The sequence below is a fragment of the Thamnophis sirtalis genome, unplaced genomic scaffold (genome assembly GCF_051295495.1).
Source record: "Thamnophis sirtalis isolate CommonGarterSnake01/CBP01778 unplaced genomic scaffold, rThaSir2_p1.2 scaffold_7, whole genome shotgun sequence".
Classification (NCBI taxonomy): Eukaryota; Metazoa; Chordata; class Lepidosauria; order Squamata; family Natricidae; genus Thamnophis; species Thamnophis sirtalis.
In genome coordinates, this window is record NW_028261387.1 from 59737684 (window position 1) to 59761040 (window position 23357).

The 23357-nt window shown below is 36.9% G+C and overlaps 1 protein-coding gene across 5 annotated transcripts in view; it reads left to right on the forward strand.

Moving 5' to 3' along the window:
• Window positions 1–8260: 8260 nt before the first annotated feature.
• HIPK1 (homeodomain interacting protein kinase 1) overlaps window positions 8261–23357 on the forward strand; it is a 37468-nt gene continuing 22371 nt past the window's right edge. For 3 of the 5 annotated variants that reach the window (XM_087720161.1, XM_014054060.2, XM_014054061.2), the window contains exons 1-3: window positions 8261–8730; window positions 13276–14353; window positions 21216–21339. In XM_087720161.1, the coding sequence (XP_087576287.1) occupies window positions 8718–8730; window positions 13276–14353; window positions 21216–21339 (1215 nt within the window). In that variant the 5' untranslated portion in view covers window positions 8261–8717. The remainder of the gene's footprint in view (window positions 8731–13275; window positions 14354–21215; window positions 21340–23357) is intronic. The other 2 variants (XM_014054058.2, XM_014054059.2) reach the window with 2 other exon arrangements.

Consider the following 23357-nt stretch of genomic DNA (forward strand, 5'->3'; position numbering starts at 1 on the left):
GCTTGAAATAGACCTATACTAGTCTCCCTTTATTTATTTATCAGCACAAATGCAACACACACACACACACATACACACACATTATACCAAGTTGTAAAATGTTTGTCTTATGAAAAGTTCTAAGAAAAATTCTTCAATAAATGACTGGTTATTTTGATAAAACACACAAAACCTGACCAGTGCAACTGTTTCTTAGTATATGACAGTGGGTGTGAATATTTTACTTCCTGCAATAACACAGCAGTATTATTTGAAACTTACCACATTTTGGTTTGCTATCTTAGGACTTCCTTGTCAAGCATCTATTGTTATTTGATTGTGATTTTGTTGCTCTCTTTTATTCTTAACTATATTTCCATTTTAATATGTTACAGTGCCTTGCATATTTGAGAGGTGATTTATATCTGTTGAGTTACTTTCAGAACAAGCTCTGCTTCTGCAACTTATTTCATTTTTTTCTCCAAAGTATTTGTTCTTCTCTTTGTATGTATTTAATTAAGCCAGAAGTTTGGATTAAATAGTTGAGACTTAATAAAAGTAATATCTTTGCCTTCAAGTTGCTTCAATGATTTACATTCTCCACTTTATCATAATATTATAATTAGATCACTTTGAAAAGTGATAGTAAGCTGCATTGTCAGCATTTGGATATTTTTTCTGATGGAGGAGCAGAGGATTTTCACCTAAGGAAAATCCACTGTAACTAGAAATCTTTCCTCCTCATTCTGATGGCATCATTTGCTTCTGGAGTTAACAAATAATACCTGGATACATTGTTCTATGAGAAATTGAGTTGGGGGAGGATCAGAGGCTCCTTAAACCCAAAAGCTCCTGTCTACTGCCTGCATTTCGTTATGACTGACTGCTCTAATCTTTTTAAATAAGTTTCTGCTTGGAGATAACCAATTTTGCTTTATCTTTAGATTAGATTGCTTTAAGTGCAAAGATACCGGGGATTAATTCATCTTGAGAAGAAGCCAACTGCTTTGTTTTTCTGTATGAGCCATGTTTAATTGCTAGTTAAATGTCATGTCTAAAACAGAAACACCTAATGGCTGAGCTCCTCTGAAAACAGATAATCCTTATCTTTATTCAAATGTGTTCAAGGGGTAAGGTCTCCTTATATATGAGGGAAGGGAAGGAGGGAGAAATTTTGGCTCACTTGAAAATATTTGGGTGTAATTAATATGAAGTTCCCTGAATGACATTTTGCCAAGCTCAGAAGAGTTTCCTGACTTTTCCTAAGCCACATATATAATTTTAGCCTCCTATTAGTTCAGAAATGGACTGCACTTTTCTAAAAGGCAACTGGAACAAGGCAGGTTCCTTTATCTAATTTAGATCAGGGTCAAACAATCTATTAACCCACAAGAGCATTTGAAATTGTGCTACTATTTTGTGAGAAAAATATTTCTTTCTCCCCTTTTTCACCCCTCATTCCCATCTTTGTTTTCTAGACTGAGAAGTACTACAGCTTTCCTTGTCAGCAATTGCAAAACATCATCTCTTGGCTTTTTAGCTTTTTAAGCTCTTAATTGTTTTTAAAAGCAATGAATAAAGCAAAGATTATAACTCTTCATGACACAATTTTTTTTCTACAAAGTTAGTCTTAAAAGTATACACGTACAAAGACCAGACATATTCACGCCACTCTTTGGCATTCCAATAAGCACTATATTAGATAGAGTGGTGAGATCTGGGCGGCAAAAACAGGATGATTACTAAATGACTGCAGGAAAATTAAGAAAACACTAGGTGGCAGCAAAGAGATTTCCTTGCTGCTATCAACTAGTCCATTTGACAATTCTAAATATATGGAATAAATATTATATATATATGTATTTCATTTTTATATGCAAGGTGGGTTGCTGTTGGCACTTATGCTGGTTCACCTGAACTGGTGCGAACCAGTAGCAACCCACCTCTGCTTATATGCTTCTTATTCTAGATTGTCTACTAAAGTCATATATGATTGGCAATTGATTAGGAGACCAGGGTATCAGGGATGCAGACTCAAAAAGAACATCCCAGAAAAAGACAACAGAAGACCATTTCATATTGTTTTATCGTTATCGTTACTACTACACTATGATATATAGCCTTATCATATAATTGTCTTCTTTCATGGTGGCAAGTCTCTCAGAAAATAAAAGTAATGTTTTGATCACATCCCCTATTAGTTATCCTTTAAGTATCTCTGATTCACAATATACTTCTGCAGCTGTTTCCAGCCGTTTAAAAATCTCATTGCCCTATTTTCTACATTATTTGACCTCACCTCCCTCCCTTCTTTCATTCTGCGATAGGATTACCAGCTTTGCAACAGCCTCTTTGTGTTTTGTTACTCACATTTTTTAGCTGTGCCTATTAAGCCATTGCTTTTCCTGGAACTTAAAATTCCACTTAATTTTGTTATGGTTCAATATTCAATATGCAGAAACAAAGGCCTGAATTGGAATCAGTTTGAAAAATATTATATTTCCAAGACAAAAAATATTCAACAATTTCTGTGACAATGTACCTTTTTTCTATTAAGCCTTGTAACGCTTCATTGCTATCTGCAGTTTTTAGGCCAACCACTGCTGTTGTCAGAATTTCATGCTTTCCTGCTGTTTGCATAAGCATTGTATTACAGGAAGACCATGTCTACCCCACTTAGCTGTAAAGGAAACTGATGTGAACTGTTGTTTTCAAAATTTTCTCAGTCTGACTAAATCCAGAATTAGCTAAACATAACACCCATAATTTGTATAAGGATGAAACAAAGAAACTTAAGATGATTATCATAGACTTAACTTACCAATACTACAGAGAAAATAATGCATCTTCTGCTACAAAGGCAATTAACTCAACAACTATGAAATGTTTATGCAATTTTAAATTTTTAAGCAGCAATGTTTCAAGTTTGATTAAATTATGTACAGTAAAATATTGAATAAAGGTGTACATTCACATGTACATACATCTCTTAACATTTGCAATATTTAAATGTATTGTTTAAGAAATCTCATTGGAACGAACAATGGTTTACTTGGGAAATACAAGTTTAATAAATTATTATTATTACTGTTGTTGTTATTTATTTATTTGGACAAGCATCAGAAATCTGAAGTTTGTATTTTGTGCACTCAGAATATTTTCTTCATCTGTGACATGAGAGGGAAGTATATATTTTTTCCTTTCATACACAAATCAGTTAATAATAGTATCCTATATATAGCATGTCATTTTCCAGTTCTTTTGGGTGAAAACTTAAAATAAAAAGCAACAACAATTAAATCATATTGCAGAAAGGAAATCAAACCTTCCACCATTCAACATTTCCACCATCTCTCTTTCTCTGACCTTTCAACCAAATTCCAGAGGAAAGTTGAAAGGTAAAATTTAAACAGATTTAACCTCAAGGATAAAATTAGCAAGACACATTTTTTGAACTTAACAAAATGCACCAGTCTTCTCAAATAGAGGAAATCTCAACCGGACAACATGACTTCCCCTTCCCACTGGAGGTTTCCTCATTAGCAAACAAAAGGCTCTTTATTCTGAGGTCATCATCCTGATTTGTAATGCAAAGAACACAAGCAAGGTGCATAACCACTGAACACCCCCTTATGTCCATCCGGCTAACTGCATTCTTCAAGAATTCTTAGGGGCTGAGTCTGTTTGCATGCTTTCAAGACTTTTCTATATAAAAAAAACTATCTTGGAAAATTGACTAGTGGTCATCTTTGAAGCTGATCTGCCTGTGTGAAATAAAACTTCTCTGCTTCAAGTGACTTCTTACATTCTGCATTCTTTGGTGCTGGATCGGAACAGATATGGTTTTTTTTCTTCTTTTAACATTAATTGTGTGCTGTGGGTAGGATTCAACAAAAAGTATTGTGTCCAAGGTTAAAAGTCATCCATAGATGGAAGTACTAAACAGCAAGTAGCTCTGACCTGTTCTTTAGCACCTCTTCTTTCACTGCAGTTGAGACTTCGCTGTAAAAAAAAGGTGGTATTGCTATTGTTCATTAAATGGAAGCCTACAGTGAGTATGCATTGGTGTGTTTTAAGTAATAATGTACAATGATTGAATCGCTGGAGGAGTCCCTCCAATTGAAATGTAATGCAGTTTATGATGGTGATTTTGTTGACCAGAGTAGTTCTACGCCAAATGTTATATCTTTTTCTAATTAAGACAGCAAACATACAAAATACCCCTTCCTCTTCCTAAGAGTTGAAATTCATTAGCAAGTTCAACTTGCTATGTTATGAGAATGAAGGTGAGGAAATTCTTCAGAGCATTGTGACAGCCATGGGCTTATCATTATATCTTAGAAACAGAGCATCAGTCCATGGAATATCCTCACAAAGCTTTACTGTCTTGTCGACCCCCTCCCCAAATAAAAACTCAGGTTTCAGCAGGAAAATATCATTACATATTTTGGTATGCAGGTGGTATTCTTCATGATTTATTTGAATTTGGCATCCTATCAACCCAGTGTTATACTGCAGCACTCAAATCTTTTAACACAATTAAGCAGAATTTGAAAGCACAACAAAGGAAATATTCCTACATGATAATACTAGACCTTACACTTCATGAACCATCTATTATGTAGGTGTGAATTGTGGATGATTTCTACCAGCTTATTCCATTCACCACAGTCCAGATTTGGGGCCATGTCACTTTAACCTTTTCTCAGAATTGAAGGAATACCACTATGGGCATCTGTTGGGTTGAAATGAAAGCTGGAAAGAACTCTCAAGACCTGCTTGAAGAGACAAAAGTGTAGAGTTCTTTTGTGACAGCTTTAAGAAGCTTATCCATTGTTGACACTAGTACTGCTTATGATGATTGGGGTTGATCTATCTATATCTATCTATCTATCTATCTATCTATCTATCTATCTATCTATCTATCTATCTATCTATCTATCTTCTTATTTAAACTAAAATTATGAAGATGGATATGTTACTTTTTGTTATAGCTGACTTTTTGTTACAGGATTAGTGCTTTCCTGCTCAGATTTAGTTTAACTTGCCGAAACAAACTTTTATTTGCTGTCTAATAGGATTGGGGGAAAATGGGATTTGGGTCATCCCGAAGGATGGCAGATGGCCATCCATGGACTTCTGCCATCTGGACAATCAGTACAATAAAAAGCCACAAAGGCTGCAGTCCAAAACACTGTAAAAAAAAGAAAAAAGAAATCCAGTAGTACTTTTTGTGGGAAGTGATTGTGCAAGTTCTATGAAGGCTTTAAAAAGCGTCCATTAATAAAGCATGTTAATGATATTTTGTTTTTTAAACATACCATAAAAATATCTATTAAAAATATTATAGTTTCTTAACTTCCTCTTTCTTGTATTTTGATATACAATATTTATAAACATTTTTAATATTGAGATATTTTTAATACAGGATTATTGACCTGTATCGCTAACTGGCCAAGTAGCTCAGCAGCCATGTATATTTATGTTTGAAGTTTCTATTGTTTTTAAATGTTTTTAGTATTTTGATTGTAATATATTTTTGATATTGTAAGCTGTCCAGAATTATTGATTGAGGTGAAATTGAATGAATGAATGGCTCTCCAGGGTTTTAGCAAGAATTGGTTGAATATCCTTGCTGTTAAAAGCGAATATTTTAGCAAGTTGTTATTTATAGGTAGTTCTCAAATTACAACCAAAATTGGAACTGGAACTTCCATTGCTAAATAATGTGATCATTAAAGAGAGTTGTGTCCCATTTTGCAACCTTTTTTTTTTGCCATGATTGTTAAGTAAATCATGGGGTGATTGTACAAGTCCGGCCAGTCATTCTCTCAGCCCAATACATCTCATAGGGTTGTTGTGGGAAAAATAGGAGGTTGAAGGACTAGGTATGTTCACATTTGCTGAAAATTCTGGAAATTTAATGCATGTTATCTGGAGAGTGAGGGAAATGGCAGTACAATAGAGTGCAATCAGTTTCATTTAGTACAAGGCTTAGAAATAGATTGATTTAGTATTAAATACAAAGCTCTTGGAGATTAAAGGACTGGTATGTACCATCATGTTAACATCTTCTCCTTCCCCTCTATTTGCACGCTATAGAAAAGTAGTTTTCACAATATGTGCGCCCAGTCACCAAAACAAATATAAAGAAGTTATTATAGCCTTCTTGGAACAGGAGTAAATTTCCTCCTAGGACACAATTAAGACTGAAATTTCATTCCTGATTTAATTAAATATTTATGCCTTCAATGTATTCTTCAAATTAAATGAAATGGGGTCAGTTTGAAATAATGATTTTTGAACAGATGTAGCACCAGAATATTAGCTTTATATGCTTGAGGATGGAAAAGTGTGATCATGAAAAATGTGTTTTTGACTGTGCATGGTACCCATTTTTTGCAGATATGTTGTGCAAACCTAGCTCATGTGATAAATGTACAGTATCGTACAACTCAAAATTGGCTTCAGAAAACAATTGTTATATATTCACGGGTCAGACTGTTGCGAAACTTAGTATGTGTTTTTCACCCATGGGAAATAATTAATTTAAAAACAGAGAGATTAAGATCAGTCTTTAATATGACTTTCAAAGATAAGGGATTATTGGGAGCTGAATCTAAAAATGAATCCTGCTATCTAATTTTGTTTCAAGGCTGTAATTTAGAATGACGTGGAACCAGAAAGATGCTGAAGAGTTAAGACCACAGGCTACTCCTTTCTCAACAAACGGTGTCAAAAGTTATAGAATGGTTGCATTTGACTAATAAAAAGAGACCAATGAAAATACTTGGCTTGGAATTTGAACTGAAATTTAACCTGGATACAGAAGCAAGGGACATCATACAGGTAGCCTTCTGACCACAACTGAGCCCAATTTCTGTTAAGCAAGACATTTGAGTTTTGCTCATTTTACAATTATTATTATTATTATTATTATTTAATGGATTTATAGGCCGCCCAATCCCGGAGGACAATTCATGCCACAGTTGTTAAATGAATCACTGCAGTGATTTAACCTAGTAACAAGCTTGTTAAGTGAATTTGGCTTCCCATTGACTTTGTTTGTCAGAAGTTTGCAAAAGGGGATCACCTGACCTCGGAGCCCTGCAATCATCATAAATACAAGCCAATTGCCTGAATTTTGATCACGTGATTATGGGGATACTGCAAGAGTGGTAAGTGTAAAAAATGGCCATAAATCAACTTTTTTCAATGGCATTTGAGGTCACTAGAGCCGAGGTGGCACAGTGGTTAAATGCAGCACTGCAGGCTACTTCAGCTGACTGCAGTTCGGCTGTTCAAATCTCACCAGCTCAGGGTTGACTCAGCCTTCCATCCTTCTGAGGTGGGTAAAATGAGGACCCGGATTGTTGTTGGGGGCAATATGCTGACTCTGTAAACCGCTTAGAGAGGGCTGAAAGCCCTATGAAGCGGTATATAAGTCTAACTGCTATTGCTATTACTACTAAACAAACTGCTGTAAGTGGAGGACTACCTGTAATGACAATCGCGCTAAGAAAAAAAAGGTAAGCAGAGGTTTCAGTTCCTCGCTTGGCTTAACATAGCAGACAGCCACGTTGCTTCTGAAAACGTTCAGTAAAACCGTTCATTTGCGATGCCCTCAAGAGGCAAGGAGCTCCGACTGAACAAGAAACACGTCCGGCCGCAACCCGGATTCCACTGTAACAGTAGAAAGGGACCTTAGAGGTCATCTAGTCCAACCCCCTGCTCACCCAGACGACCTGTACTAGGGATTCGCACTGAGCCCTTTTTAGTGGTGCTTAGTCCGAAAAACAGGCCCAGGACTGAAACTGGACTAAGGACAGAACTGCGGAAACCCAACGGATGGCCTAGCAAGGCTCGGCGGGCGATGAGGTCTAGGACGAGCTTTCCTGCTCGCCTTATCGGCATCTGCTGCCTGCTGTCCCAAACGCGCTTCGGCTCTTTAAAGAGATTTTGGCTATTTCGCGGTAAAGCAGCACAAGGAAATTTGAGCAGATATTCGCTTTGATGTCGGGCGGATGGAGAAGACATTCGCAACAGCGCTCTATGGCTGCGAGAAAATGCACCCTCAGATTCCCGGATGGACGCCATCAGGCCTCCCCCACCCCCAATACTCGCTTCGGCAACCTCGCCTCTCCCCACACCCTCCTCCGTGTCACGTGGTCTCCCATGATCCTCCCCATCTCTCCCTCGGCGCTCGGCTTTCTTCGCCTTGCCGCCCAGAGCGTGTGGAGCAAGCTAGAGTTCCGCATTCGGCAGGTTCGGCCTGGTTTAGGAGAGGGGCGCGGAACGGAGCGGGAGCAGCTGGGTTGAACCGAGGGGCCCTTGAGGGCGCGGCATCTAGCAGAGCGGCGGGGCCGGGGCCGGGGCCGGGCTGGGCTCGCTGGCGGGCGACGGGGGCCCAAGCCTGGCGAAAGCGGAGGCCGAGCGGCCTGGGGGCTGCCGGTGGGCTGGCCGGCTCGACAGGGCCGCGGCGGCCGCACTCCCCCTCTCCCAGGGCTAGGATGCGCCCGCTCGTCCCCCGGCACCGGCAGGCAGTTCCCGGCCCGGCCCGCGGTTGAGATCCCCCGAACGGCGGCGAGTAAGTACCTTCCCTCGGGGCGGCCGTGAGAGGGTAGGGTCGAACGGGACAGGCCGCTGGGGACGCGGTTTAGCCCTGATTTGATATAGGTCAGTGACCGCCATCTCACTCGGCCACCGCTGAGGCCTGCTCGGAAAGACGACGAGCGAAAATGCTTGCCAGAAGTGAGTAAATTGCGGTAGATCGGAAGACCCCCGTGGCGGTAGACGATCGGGTTTCCCCTCCCCTTAACATGGTGTAATCTGCCTTGTTTTTCCAGTTCCCAGAGTCTTATAAACTTGAATAAAGATACTGGATTTTTCCATTCTTCAAACTTGTTTGCTCCTTCCTGCTTCCATCGCTTGAGCGGATTCCTCAAAGTCTTTTGCCGTGTAAATTGCGGCAAACATTTCCGAAAACCTTCTTGTGTTGTGCGCATTAGGCAATTTCGTTGCGCTGAAATTCAGTTGGAGCTCAACAAAAATTATACCGAATTAGCAATTGGCGACAGCGCTTCTCGCAGAGAAACACGACGTATTTCCCCAGAAAATAAACATTTGAAGACACATTGTTTTTCTTATAGCAGGATAACCTCAGAATAGTTGCTGAATTTCCCACTGATCTTACAACAAACGACATGAGGTGTCTTGTATGCCTTGTGGTATGCTATTGTTGCAATTATGATCTTTCCTCAGTTTCCCACAGTGATTTTTGTACCTAGAGCCAAAACAAATTTTTATTGGTGATTTCAGATAGTACTTAAAAATGCTGTTTTAGAGTAAGAAGTAGCTAGAGATTTTACATTTAGTCCTGTGATGTGCTATATAAGTAACTCATCTTGAGGCAGTCCTCAGTTAATTTTATATGAAAATAGTAATGGTTTGAAAAATTTTCATTTAAGCTGCTATTAAGTTACTGCATATGAATGTCTGCGCTTATGTAAGATGCTAAGCTAAATGTGGTTGGCTAGTTATTGGTTGTGTTGTTTGAACATTGTGGTTATGGTACAGAACATTGTATGATCTCAAGCAGTCGAGCTAATTCAATCAAGTGGGTGAGACATAGCTCATTGCATATAAGGTGATCTGAGTCAAAAAATGCTGATTTTTTTCATTAGTAAAATCTATGTAGTGTAGAACTTAAGTTATTGGGATGACAGGGAAAAGACATATTTTTAAGTCCACCTTCAACCATTGAAGTTTATTAGTGACTTTCAGTGAGTCTACTTCACAGATTTGTTGTGAAAAAAATGAAGGAAATACTGTGTTTACCTGTTTGAGTACCTGAATGAATGGTGAGATATGCATTTAACAAATAAAGTGTTCTGTAGTAGATCTTTTTGAAAGATGAGCAATATCTAAATCTATCAGAATGTAGTTCAAAGGTACATTCAAAGGCATATTGGATTTGATGGGATATGTATGTATGTATATATAGATATGGTTAATATATATATAGACATATGTCTATGGAGATTCTTAGTCATCCAGGTCATGGTTGTCCCAAAGGTACTTTTTCAAGAAGCAACTGGAGTTTCTGATTTTTATTTGAAGATGTTTCACTTCTCATCAAAGAACCTGAAGAGGACAATATGTGCATATGTATATAATATAGTATTCCATAATGCTACTAACAACTTGGTAGATAAATTTGTGGAGAATAAGGCTTAAATCCCCTTTTAAAACTGCCATAATTTTCAGCCATTCTAGTATAATGAAGTACCTTCTACAAGTTAATGTGTATTACATACAAGTGTTTTTTTTCTTTTTGACAAGATTTTCCTAATCATTTAGCTGCATTGAACAAACCTGCTCCCTGTTCACTGCGTTTTACTTATTCATTTGTTTACTTATGAACAGAATTGCTCTAAAGAACCAACATTTTATCTAGTCCAGTCTAATACTCACTGATAGAATGTGTTGATAGAAAAATAGAGTAAATAGCTTAAAAATTAACCATGATGCAACAGACTGAAAACTATCTAGGCCTTTGTAACCTGAAATACTGACACTTCCTCCTGTTGAGATCACATCTTTAGTGCAGTTCTTTAGAATTGAATGTGTGCTGTTTTTATCCTGGTAACAGTTTACTTTTAGACCAATTTTATAACACATAATTGATGCTGATGTGGCATTAGATCTAGGTTATATGCAGGATGGAGAGGATTTTAGGACAGTTTCCTGGATACTGATAAAAGTATTTTGCTGAAACATGTGTTATGGTTGTTCTTCGAAACTTGATACAATGCCTTTAGTACAGCAGTCTTCCTTGGGCAGATATTGCTTTGGGAATAAAAACCTGAGATTCATTTCTTGGAGCCAAATTTGATTTTCTTGCTACTGTTTTTTATTCAATGAGCTAATATGCTAAAGTTGAAATGGAACTGACATAAGCTTTTCAAAATACTGAGTTCTCTGCCAATTTTCTAGAAATCTATATATAAAATGCTGCTGCATTTGCTTTGCATGAGAAGTGCTTTGCCATTGGTAGATGGCATCTGATTATTGCTGGATATATAAAAAAGAGCAGTCACTTCAGTATAGGCTAATTTATATTGTATCATATAAAAGAAGCTTGCATTTATATTCATTATTAAAAGCCAGTAGTTTTTTGGGGAGAGATTCAAACTTTGCAGTAGTTTGAACAAATAGATTAATAGCCAAGCTCCTAAAAGTCCGAACATATTTGTGTTGTAAGAATTGGAAAATAGTTTACTGGCAAAATACTTGTGTTAAAGTTTAAGCCTCTGATAGACCTGATATTGATAGAGTGAAAAAAGAGTCAACATTTTGTAGGAATATTATTAGAATACCTAATAAACTGGATTACTAACATGTGAGGAAGTGGTGTAGGGTTTTCTGCCTAGGCAGTGGGTTGGACTAGAAGATCTCCAACATCCCTTCCAACTCTGTTATTCTGACTTTTCCTCTGCTCCTAGAGTTGGTGATGTTTTGTTGTATAATATGTTGTTATAGTTACTAGTCAAAATATGATTCTAGTATTTAAAACACTGGAAGTTATTACTGGAAGTTACTAAGGGATAGTTTAATTTTATGTTAGGGCATTTCACGTGCAAAATTAATGCAATCTAGAGATGATTCAAAATTGAAACTGCATTTGTGATCGTTAATAACTAATGGGTTAAATGTACATTTTTCCAGAACTATCTTATAATAATACAGATAGCCCTAAACTTACAACAGTTACTAACTAACTTGACAACTGCAGTGATCCACTTAACAACTATGGCAAGAAATGTCTTAAAATGGGGCAAAACTCAGTTAACAAATGTGTCACTTAGCCACAGTAAGTTTGGGCTCAGTTGTGGTCATAAGGACTATCTGTAGCTATTTTTTTTCTTCCATTTTTTTTCCTGAGTATACTTCTACTGGTCTGTACGGATGGCATAAGGAAGCACTTGCACCATAGGCAGCATTTTAGAGTTTAATAACATTGCTAGGAAGTGAAATAGAAAGAAAAAATGTTAACTGGTGCAGGTAGCATAAATAGCATTGTGAGTGAATGTCTTTGTTTAAATAGGAAAATTCGTTACAGAATGAGATTTTATTAACATTGCAAATAAAAATGTTGCAATTTATGAATTGACTATGGAACATTTGTACAAAAATCTTGCATAAATCATGGATTGTGTAGTTTTGGACATGTGTATATCTTCGAAATCTAAAAAAAAGTTTTCATGATGATTTTTTTAAAAATTGGGTAGCTCTTGAATAACCTTGCCATATATAGTTGTCTTTATTCTGGGAAAAGCCAAATAATTAAAAGATACTTTTAAACTATTAAAGGTTAAAGGATCAATTAAATGCTAATTTAAATATTAAATGAAGTTTTAGTATCCTGAGACAGGAGTCCTCACCCCTGGGCCGCCACCCACTACCGGGCGGTGGCCTAGTTGGAATTGGGATGCATGAGTGGCTGGCCAGAGCGTGTGCAGCTCAACTTGCGCGAGTAGCGGGCTGATCATTCAGTTAATATAACCAAGATAACATTTGTGCCTATTTGGTGTACTGTTTAAAAACATCTGGCTAAAAAATAGAGACTGTGAGTTCTAGATCTGTTTTAGGCACAAATTCAGCTGTGTGAGTGTCTTAGTAAGTAGGAAGAAAGCAGTAGCAAAACCCTTCTGAATATTGCCAAGAAAGCTGTGTGGATTTGTCCATGTAATCATTAGGAGTCAAGATTGACTTTATTTATTTGTCTGTCTATTTATTAAATTTGTTTGCCTCCCATCTTGCTGCAAGACTTGAAGACACAAATATATATACATACACAAACACATAACCATGCACAACAGACACACAACTTTATGTGAAATGTAGAATTTTGTGCATAATAGTAGAATTATAGTTAGATTTATAGATCACATTCTTCTACTGTACCACTGTAACATTGACTTGGACTTTTCTAACCTTCTGAAGAAGGTGGATAAATATCCCAATACAACTGGAATTTCCCTTTATAGAGCGATCTGTTGCAACTAATTGCTCTGTTGGAATGACTCCAGAATAATAACTATAGCTTCTTTTCCTGCTATTGCTTCTAAGAAGGTTTTATGGTATATATATATATCTATAGAAATGGGATACAATTATAATCGCTAATAGCAAATTTGGGGAAATGAATGATGAGTTGGCTGCTCTTACTTGGTGGCAAAAGATTTGTGATTTCTATTCCTGCCAATGTGACGTCTAGTTCTTTGTTTCCTCTAGGTATGGCCTCACAGCTGCAGGTGTTTTCACCTCCATCAGTATCTTCGAGTGCCTTTTGCAGTGCCAAGAAACTGAAAGTGGAGCCCTCTAGCTGGGATGTTTCAGGACAAAGTAACAGTGACGAGTATTACAGTCACGGCAAAAATCTCTCTGGTGCTCAAGGGCCAGCAAGCTCTTCTCACCAGGTAGCAAACTTCAGTATCCCTGCTTATGATCAGAACCTCCTTCTCCCTGCTCCTTCAGTTGAGCACATTGTGGTTACAGCAGCAGACAGTACAGGCAGTGGCGGAACAACCTCCTTTCAAAACAGCCAAGCCCTAACACACAGGGCTAACATTGCTTTACTGGAACCATATCAAAAATGTGGCTTAAAAAGGAAAAGTGAAGAAGTTGACAGCAACGGTAGCGTGCAAATAATTGAGGAACATCCACCTCTCATGCTGCAAAACAGACCTGCGGTGGGTGCTGCGGCCACTACCACCACTGTAACAACCAAAGGGAGTAGTTCCAGTGGCGAAGGTGATTACCAGCTAGTCCAGCATGAAATCCTTTGTTCTATGACAAATAGCTATGAAGTCTTGGAGTTCTTGGGCCGAGGAACTTTTGGACAGGTGGCAAAGTGCTGGAAGCGCAGCACAAAGGAAATTGTTGCTATCAAAATTTTGAAAAATCACCCTTCTTATGCCAGGCAAGGTCAAATTGAAGTGAGCATCCTCTCTCGACTGAGTAGTGAAAATGCTGATGAATATAACTTTGTCCGTTCATATGAGTGTTTTCAACACAAAAACCACACATGCCTGGTGTTTGAGATGCTGGAACAAAATTTGTATGACTTCTTAAAGCAAAATAAGTTTAGCCCTCTGCCTCTGAAATACATTCGACCAATATTGCAACAAGTGGCCACTGCTTTGATGAAACTGAAAAGCTTAGGTCTAATACATGCTGACCTAAAGCCTGAAAACATCATGTTGGTGGATCCTGTGCGCCAGCCATATAGGGTCAAGGTCATAGACTTTGGCTCTGCTAGTCATGTTTCAAAAGCTGTATGCTCTACTTATTTACAGTCACGATATTATAGGTAAGTCTCCATTTTCTATGTTCATGCCTTTTCTATCACAAATCTTGAATCAATGGAAAACCTTATATTCAACTCACTGGATTTTTACTATAAACTGTAAACTGGTATTTTTTTTTAATGAAATGCTTTCTTATCATAGAACAGCTCAAGTTAATTTGACTGATTGCATGCCCACATGTCAAAAAAGGAAGAAAAATTGACCTAAGTAATCCATTCCAGATATAGGAATTTCCTTCTGGTTCCTATTTGGTGTTCTGTCACTTCTTTGTTATGGTTTGAGATAGTTTGAGGAAACTGAAGGATGGTTTTCCCATAGCTTAAGCTCTCCAGAGAAAGGTAATCCTTTCATTCCCTCACTGAGTTAAATTTGATTATATGAACTATGAAGATGAGCTTACCTGGGCAGCGCTATAGAATGGCCTGTTCATTTCAATGCCAAGTTTAAACTTGCATTTTGTTTCATCTTTCAGTTCAGCAACATGTAAAATTTATCGACAGAAGCATTTTTACTTATCAGACTAGAGTATTTACTGTACATGTGCATTTTCAATTATGGTAATTGTAGTAATAGTAATTTTATATCAGCTTTTGTGCTGTAACACCTTTTGGTTTTCATGTCATGTGATAGCAAAAGTAGTGATTTTTTAAAAATGAGCTCGTTTTCTTGAACCCTAAATTTGAGTATTAGCTTTAGAAACCATAGATTAATTGAATCTTACCCAATCTGGTGTTTTTAGATTATAACTGCCATCATCTAGTACAGCAATCAAGCTGGGAATTATGATAGTTACAATCTTATTCATATTGAGAACATTAACATATTGGATACTAACAGGTAGTATCTGAATTAAAATTGTAATATTTGTGCCAAGACATCATTAACAGGTAATTGCAATAATACTACTCAATAGAATCCAATTTGCTTTATTCAGGAAAGTGATTATTTTTTAAAATAACTTTCCCATTTTTTCCTTATATGCATTTGCTTCATAATTCCTCAAGAGTGCCCTTGATTTTGAAATAATGCTATTGTCAGCATTCCTCCTTATTATATTTCATGGAAAGTAGTCATTTCAGACCTTATCAAAAGATGCAGTTATCCTTTTCAACCTAATAATAAGAAATTAACCATACACAGTATAAACTAAAATATATCTTAGCAATTCATGCTCTCCCTTCAATTGTGGGTGCTGCAGTCTCAAATATTTTGGGTTAGTGAGCACATTATTAATGTTTTCACAAAATGTCCCCGTGTCAGTTTGGCCAATTACAAAATAAAACAAATGAGAGAGAAACCTAGCAATACTTTCTACAGATGCCTTATCAAAAACAATCTTATGACTAAAAAGTTGGGGGATTTCAAAACAAATAATTGGATTCCAGGCATTATTCTTTTTTTAAAAGTTTGAGAGTTCTAAGCCATTCCTGTAGGTACAGTTAACTGAAACCTTGCTTTACAGTTTATTACTGTTATTACTACAATTACAGTTATTAAAATCAGGTAGGATTGATAATCCTATAAAAGCTTGTGGTCATAATCTATACATGAATTAAAATACTCATTTCTGTTCTAATTGTTGTGAAATTTGAGGTTGTTCCGGGAATTGCCTTTTTAATCAAGGAAAATTTTCAATTATAGTAGAATATTGTAGAATCATAGTTCCAATTTAAATCTCAGTTTACATCAGTCCCCCCCTGCCATTTATTGTTGGTATCTTTTTCCAAACCTATTTCCTTGTATATATGCAAGAAGTGAGGATGTGATTAAAAAGTAATGGGAGGTATACTCTGTGTCTATGCTTATTTCTCTGGCCAAATTTTAGATCTGTCAATCCTAGAATAGTAAAATGTGTGTTATATTTTTCTAATATATTGGCGAACACAATATGAAAGAGTGGTGAAGCGCTAATAGAGTTGTTTTTTATTTATAACTACAGCTTCATAAAATGAAAAACAACTGTTCTAAGAAAGAGCAACTATATAAGTATTAAGTTTATTGGATAAAAAGATTCCAGTATTAGTATTAGACCAGCATCAATGTTCCCTCTATTTTTTTTTCAGTGTGTGCGGAAAAGTATAGTGTTTGAGCGGCACATTTTCATGCCTGAGCACCTGAATTTTTTTAGCCATAATTGTCCTCACAGCAGATGTTGGGGAGGGGGGCAAGGAGGAAAATGGTCCCCTCCCTCTCCCTCAGACCCCCAGGAAGGAAGGAAGGGAAGGGAAGGGAGGGGGAGGGAAAGGAAATGGGAAAGAAGAAAAGGAAATGGAAAAGAAGGAAAGGAACAAGGACAGAAAATGGGAAAGAGGAAAGGAAAAGAGAAAGGAAAGGAAAAAGGAAATGGAAAGGAAGGAAAGGAAAGGAGAAGGGAAAGGAGAAGGGAAAGGAAAGGAGAAGGGAAAGGAAAGGCGAAAGGAAAGGAAAGGAAATGGAAAGGAAATGGAAAAGAAGGAAAAGAAAAGGAAAAGGAAAAGAAGGTAGAAGAAGGACAGAAAGGGAAAGGAAAGAGTGGAATGGATTGGTACTGCTCAAAAATCAAGTCTCAAGATCCCGTGGCTCAGGCAGTCCAACTCCACGCAGCTTCCCTCTTCCCAAAGCGAAGGGATCGCAGAAAAACTGTCGAGCCCAGAACGGGGCTTCAGACGACACAATGCATGAGAAACCCCGGATGTGCAGAGAAACGCAGGCTACAACCAGCGAATCTCATTTTCCCAGGAACCGACGAAGCCTCAGAGGACCAATGGGAATTTTTCCTTCTGCAGCATCATCGGTCTCCGGGCAGTTTTCCTTGATTTCACCAATCACCAGATGAAGGAGCGAGTTCGGTGCAGAGAGAGAAGGGAGGGGGGGGATATTTTCAGTCACATTTAAAGACATTAAAAAACACTCTGCTGCAGTTTGAAACTTGTGCACGGTGTTTTCTTGTTACATGTGCGGCTGCGCAGGCGCGCAGCTTAGAGAGAACATTGACCAGCATAACTGATTGAAAAGTGATTTTTGTTCCCACAAGTATCTAATGCTTATATTTCTGCCTGTTATTGTAAATCATGACACAGATGAAAGTTGTGGGTAAAGTGCTTTGTTAAAAAAATAGGATATAGTGGAATACTTTCTTACTGTCCTAATGTTCATGAACAAATTTGTTAGTTGTGGAGTAGAAAGTAATAAGATATACAGAAGCCCTAAATATTTTCCTTTTCCTCTTACATTAATTATAGGAGAAGTAATGTTGCCTTTGGCAAAATGAACTTCATGTTAATAATTTTTTCCCCTATCTTTGTTTTTAATTTATATAACTTAAAGTGAACACTAAGCTGATAATAAGTTACAGAAATATAAAACTGATCAATAATCAACAGAAATGTATACTGCACCCCATATGCTAAACCATGTTGGCGAATCTTTTCGGCACTGAGGGTGGAAATGGGAGCGCATGTGTGCATGCCGGAAAAGCAGCCGCCTGGTGCCAGAAGAGCAGCTGCCTGGTGCCCAAGCTGGTCTTCTGGTTTCTGGCACACATGCATGCGCAAAGACCAGTTGGCAGTACACATGTGTGCACTGTAAACCGGAAGACGGCACCGGGAAGATGCCCTTTCCTTCACTGGAATGAAAAAGACACATTAGATGATTTTCCAGATTTCATGAGCAGTTTTTAAGTTGACTTTGCATGCTGTAGGAAAAATTAAAGTTTGCTTTCATCTTACAAAAACTGAATTCCATTTGATGTGGGTTTATACATTAATTATGACTTTTTTTAATAAGCTAAGGCTAAAAATCCTGGTTTAGTACAATAAGTGAATATAGTCTTATAGAGAAGCTACTTTACTTTGCATAACTGAACTTTTAAAAATGAGTAGCATGTTTCTTAAATGTTTGAAGGTTGTTTATTTAAATAATCTATAGTTAAGATTAGTCACAATGTTCCCACTTTGGACTTCACCAGCACAGTGATAATCAAAAATGGAATAATTTTTTTTCATTATCTTACTTCTGACTTTATTAGGGAAAAATAGCAACAGAAAGTCTTTTTCAGTATTGGGATAAGTGTCCTAGTGTTCCTCATTTGCTTCCATTAGCAATAAAAAGGACAAGAGTTAAAGATGGTAAAAGCTATACAATTATTTGTTTGGAGGGTATAACTTTTGCTGGTTACGTGTTTTTTTTAAAGCTAAATGGACACAATGTTCCTTGTTGGACCACAATTCCAAGCCTTTATTTAGAAAAAATAATAATGTATTGCATTAAAATATTACTTTTTTATTTAAAAAAAATTGGTTGGAGGCAATATTCCTATGCATAATAAGCTAAATTAATGTGGTAGAATCTTGTAGATTTCCCTCCTTGCTAAAATTCCAAAGCTCTCTATAGACATTTCTTTTTTTAAATACTTACCAGCTATAGGCTTTGTATATCCCTTTTATATAGACGTTCTTTATCCCTCATTTAAGGACATAGATATAATAAACTGCAGCGAGTTACCTAGACAAGAATGAGAGGAATTCAGTCTTTTCTCCCATAGCTTGTAAGATCAAATTCAACTGGACTGCTATTTTTTTTTGTTAGCATTTTGGATTGGGTGCTGTACCATCAAATATTTTATTGTTACTTTCTTTGGATTTTGTTATCACCCTGTGTTTGTAATATGTATTGTTCTGAAACATTTTGCATGATTATTAAATTATAGAGGCAAAAGAAGAGCAGGATATATCACTCTTCCTTCGAAGCTGAATCTGTTAGGCTTTGTTGCTTCCACTGTGTACATTGAACAGCAATTCTGTTAAGATGTGGCAGTGTTAGAAAGGCAATCTCTATTAGATATCTACTTTTTGCCTGGATTTATCCATATGGATATATCAGAAAAAAATGCACAATATAAAGCCATATTCACATGCTACCATGAACCACAAAATAGCCAGCCACATTTTAGCCTACTATGTTAATGCTTGTCAGTTTAAATTAGGCTAATAGAGAAAAATGTTAAGTTAATCATGGGTGAGCAGTTTACATCAAGAGAGCCATTGTACAACTTAGAAAATCTCTGTTCTTCCATTTTTCTTTACGCATGTCTGAAAATGAAATGTACTCTTAAAGTTGTAAAATAGATTATGTTTTGCATATGACAATTTTTCTAAAATTCTCATTAATGTTTTCCAGCTTTGTAAATATACCAGTTCTCATTATCACATTTTAAAACCAATATACTGTACTAAAGTCAGCAGAAGTAATATCATGTAAAACTGGGATGGCCGGTTGTGGCTGGTTACAGCTTCTGGTTCATTTGGTGAATCTTGGATTCGCCAATCCTGATCTAAAAGAGCTAGTGAAGCAAAAATTTTATATAAAGTGGAACGTTTAGGGATTGTATCATCCTCTGATTGGTGAAATTGCTGGATTATAACATAAGATTGAGGGAAAGGAGCAGCTGAGGAGAAATAATGGAATTGAGGAGAGAAATTGTATCCGGTTTCAACCACAACCCATATTTATAAGCATTTTTCCAAGCACTTTGCTCTTGGTCCTAATGATAAACACTCAATAGATTTAACTGACTTATGTTCAAGTTGATATTTCTCAGCTAGGCTATGCTTTTGCATTGGGCCTTAGATCAATTGACTGATATCGTGAATTGTGTGCCAAATAGATCAGGACACTCTTTTGTCTACAGCTTTTAGGGTTATGCTTCATTTTATCATTTTATGTTGTTCCTAGTTATAAGTGCATAAAAAGTAATGCTACTATTACTACTATTTTCAGAAATAATTTCAAATGAAGTCAGTACTTTGAAAGAGACTTATATCACTTTACAGGCATGGGCTGATTTTTCTAGAAATTGTCTCTTCCAATTTAACAAGATGTAATCCTTGAATACATATATTTATATGTATAGATGACTGTAATGGAATATCCTTGAATGTAAAATTGCTGCCAGTGGTAGAGAAACTATGTGCATCAGTATTCCTACCTAAATAAGAAAATAAGAGTTTGTAGATAACCGTATCAGTTTTGAAAAATCTCAGCTATTAATCTTTTGTAGCAGAAGTACCCCAAATGTAAAGGTTAAAAATATTGGAACTCCTGTTTGGCCAGAACCTAATGTATTTTTCGGAGTATAAGATGCACCTTTTTCCCTCAAAAAAGAGGCTGAAAATCTGGGTGCATCTTATACACTAAACACAGCATTTTCTGCCTGCCGAAACCCCGCCCCCTTCACCAAAATGGCTGTGCAGAGCCTCTAGGAAGCTTTTAGAGAGATCCTGGGGGCTGGGAAGGGCAGCAATGAGCTCCTTTTTTGCTTAATTTTACCCCCCCCCTCAACCCCCAGGAGCACACTCTATAAGTTTCCTAAAGGCTATTCATGCCCATTTTTTTTAATATAAAAAATGGGCTTGCTTTTGCAAAAAACGTGCTGGCTTTTGCTCATTTTTGCCCTTCCCCTTACAGGAGTACTCTGCAAGCCCCCTAAAGGCTAGTCATGCCTTTTTTGGGGGGGAAAAACGGGTCCATTTTCATGAAAAACAGGCCATTTTGGGGAGGTTTGCAGAGTGCAAAAACTTTTTTTAAAATTTGCCTCTTCAAAACCTTGGTGCGTCTTATACTCCAAAAATACGGTAGTTTTTCAGAAGTTATATATCTTACAGGTTGTCATAATACCTATAGTAGTTTTCAAGGTCAAAGGATAATTTGCTATTTTTGTCAGAACTTTTATGCATTTTTCCTGGAAAAAATAGTGGTTTGCTATTGAAAAGTTTTCTGACTATACATGTAATAAATGACAATATTTTACTTGTCATTCAAGCCAGTGGGATTTGTGAATTTATTAGTAAATTCTGAATAATAAATAAAATATTGCATATTTTGTAGAGCTCCTGAAATCATCTTGGGTTTGCCATTTTGTGAAGCAATTGATATGTGGTCACTGGGATGTGTGATAGCCGAATTGTTTCTTGGCTGGCCTTTGTATCCAGGAGCTTCAGAATACGATCAAGTAAGTCTCTGCTGATATTCAAACAATACTGACTTTAAACTACTATGCTAGCGAAAACATTTCATTGAATCCAATAGGTTTTGCTTTTGAGTAAATATTAGTTAATATTTGTGCATGGGCTAAATGAGAGCCTCCTAAGTCATTGGCACTGGACTTTTGCTCTGAGAACAATTGATTGGGGTTAATCAATAAGCACCGATTCTTCTCAGATTGATACATATAACTTTGTGCTTAATAAATTCTTATAATTTCTGTTATTTTTAGTATGTGAGTTTTTAAGAAAAAAATATAATCTTATAAGACATCATGTAAATATCTTTCATTTTGTCTTCCCCCATCGTATTTCATGATCCCATGTTATAAGAAAAATACAAAGAACTACTAGGCTATGGATTATCTTTTTGAATTAATGGTGTAAAGTCAGTACTGTTAAACTAACAAGCATATTTTCCTGCTGCTGCTTCACTTAAAGAAAGAAAGCTAGCATTTACAGGGTTACAGTATTTTCTGCCTGTGGCTATATAGCACAGTTGCCTACTCCATTCTCTGCCAAAAAAGATTATTGCCAACTATCTCTGTGTTAGCATAACTATATGCAAAGAATGGTTATAACTCTATATACATGATTTCATTAAGTCATGTTTGCTCTGAGACAGACAGGGTCGTGGAATTGTTCTCCTTGCTATGACCAATCCAATTAACTCTTTTTCCTCTCCAACTGTTCAAGTGAATATTTACACTCCAAAAATTCACTAAAAATGAAGAACTTTCCTCCTCATACATTGGTTAGATACCAGTCTCCTTTTAACTACACTTTCACATGCACAGGTGGTCCTCAAATTCTAACCTTTCGTTCAGTGACTGCTCAAAATTGTGGCAGTGCTGAACAAGGTGACTTACGATGAGTCTTTAGAGTTCTGGCTATTTGCAGTGTCCCTATCATCATTGCAATAAACCATAGTCATGTGATCACAATTTCCAGTGTTCTGTTCCGGCTTTCCACAAGATAAAGTAATGGGAAAACCAGTAGGAAATCAACTTTGGCCTCATTAGGTCCACACCTAACGAACTGCATGGTCCTCATTTGACTATGACAGTTCTGGGACTGCCAGAATTGCTATTCCCAAGTGTTTACATGCTATTGTGCTTTATGATCATATTGCTTAGTGATAAAGTTCCTGTTACCAATTGCTGTCATAACTGCTGGACTATCTGCATCTGTTTGCACCTCATTTCTTTTTAAATATAGATGGTGTACATGTAAATATTTTCTGGTATTTACAGCTATTCTAAATTTGTCTGAAATCTACGTGATATATTTTACTTACATTGCTATATGTACAAATGGAAGGGAAACTTTTGCCTTCCACAGGTGTTTTATTGGTAAAATATTAGTCAAGAAGTCTAAAAGTTACAATAAATTGATATAAAACAGGCCCACACAACTTGTGGACGGAAAAGGGTCGCATTGGTACCTTAATAATAATTATGGCCCACAGAGAAATAGCTGGTGCAGAATTGTAGCTTGAAGTGCTGGTGAGGCCCAAAGTTATTGGAGGATTCCACAGCATATCTTTTGGAGCAGCAAAAACAACCCCACCTAAGTGGTAGCACATCCTTTCTGGTGATAGCAGTATTTGGCAGCAATGGGTTTATGAAGTTTTTTAAAAAAATTCTGCTGAACCACACAAGACTTGGTCAGCCACATGTGGCCTGCAATCTTTTTTTGTGCAGGCTCAGAGATAGAAATAGTGTCTTAAACACAACTTTCCATAGGAAAAAAATAGTAGTAATGTGTGTAAAAGAAAATGTCGAATAATTTGGGTGATTTCCTGGTAAAAATTAATACGTTTATTTCTAAAACTCATGGTATTGAATGAATATCAAAAAGGATGACTCCAGATGACTTTTAGATGTTAAAACAACATGGAACACTAACCTTAATGTGAATATCTTATGAACATGACATCTTCAATACCTCAAAATAGAATGCTTGAAAAGGGCATGAAAAAAATCTC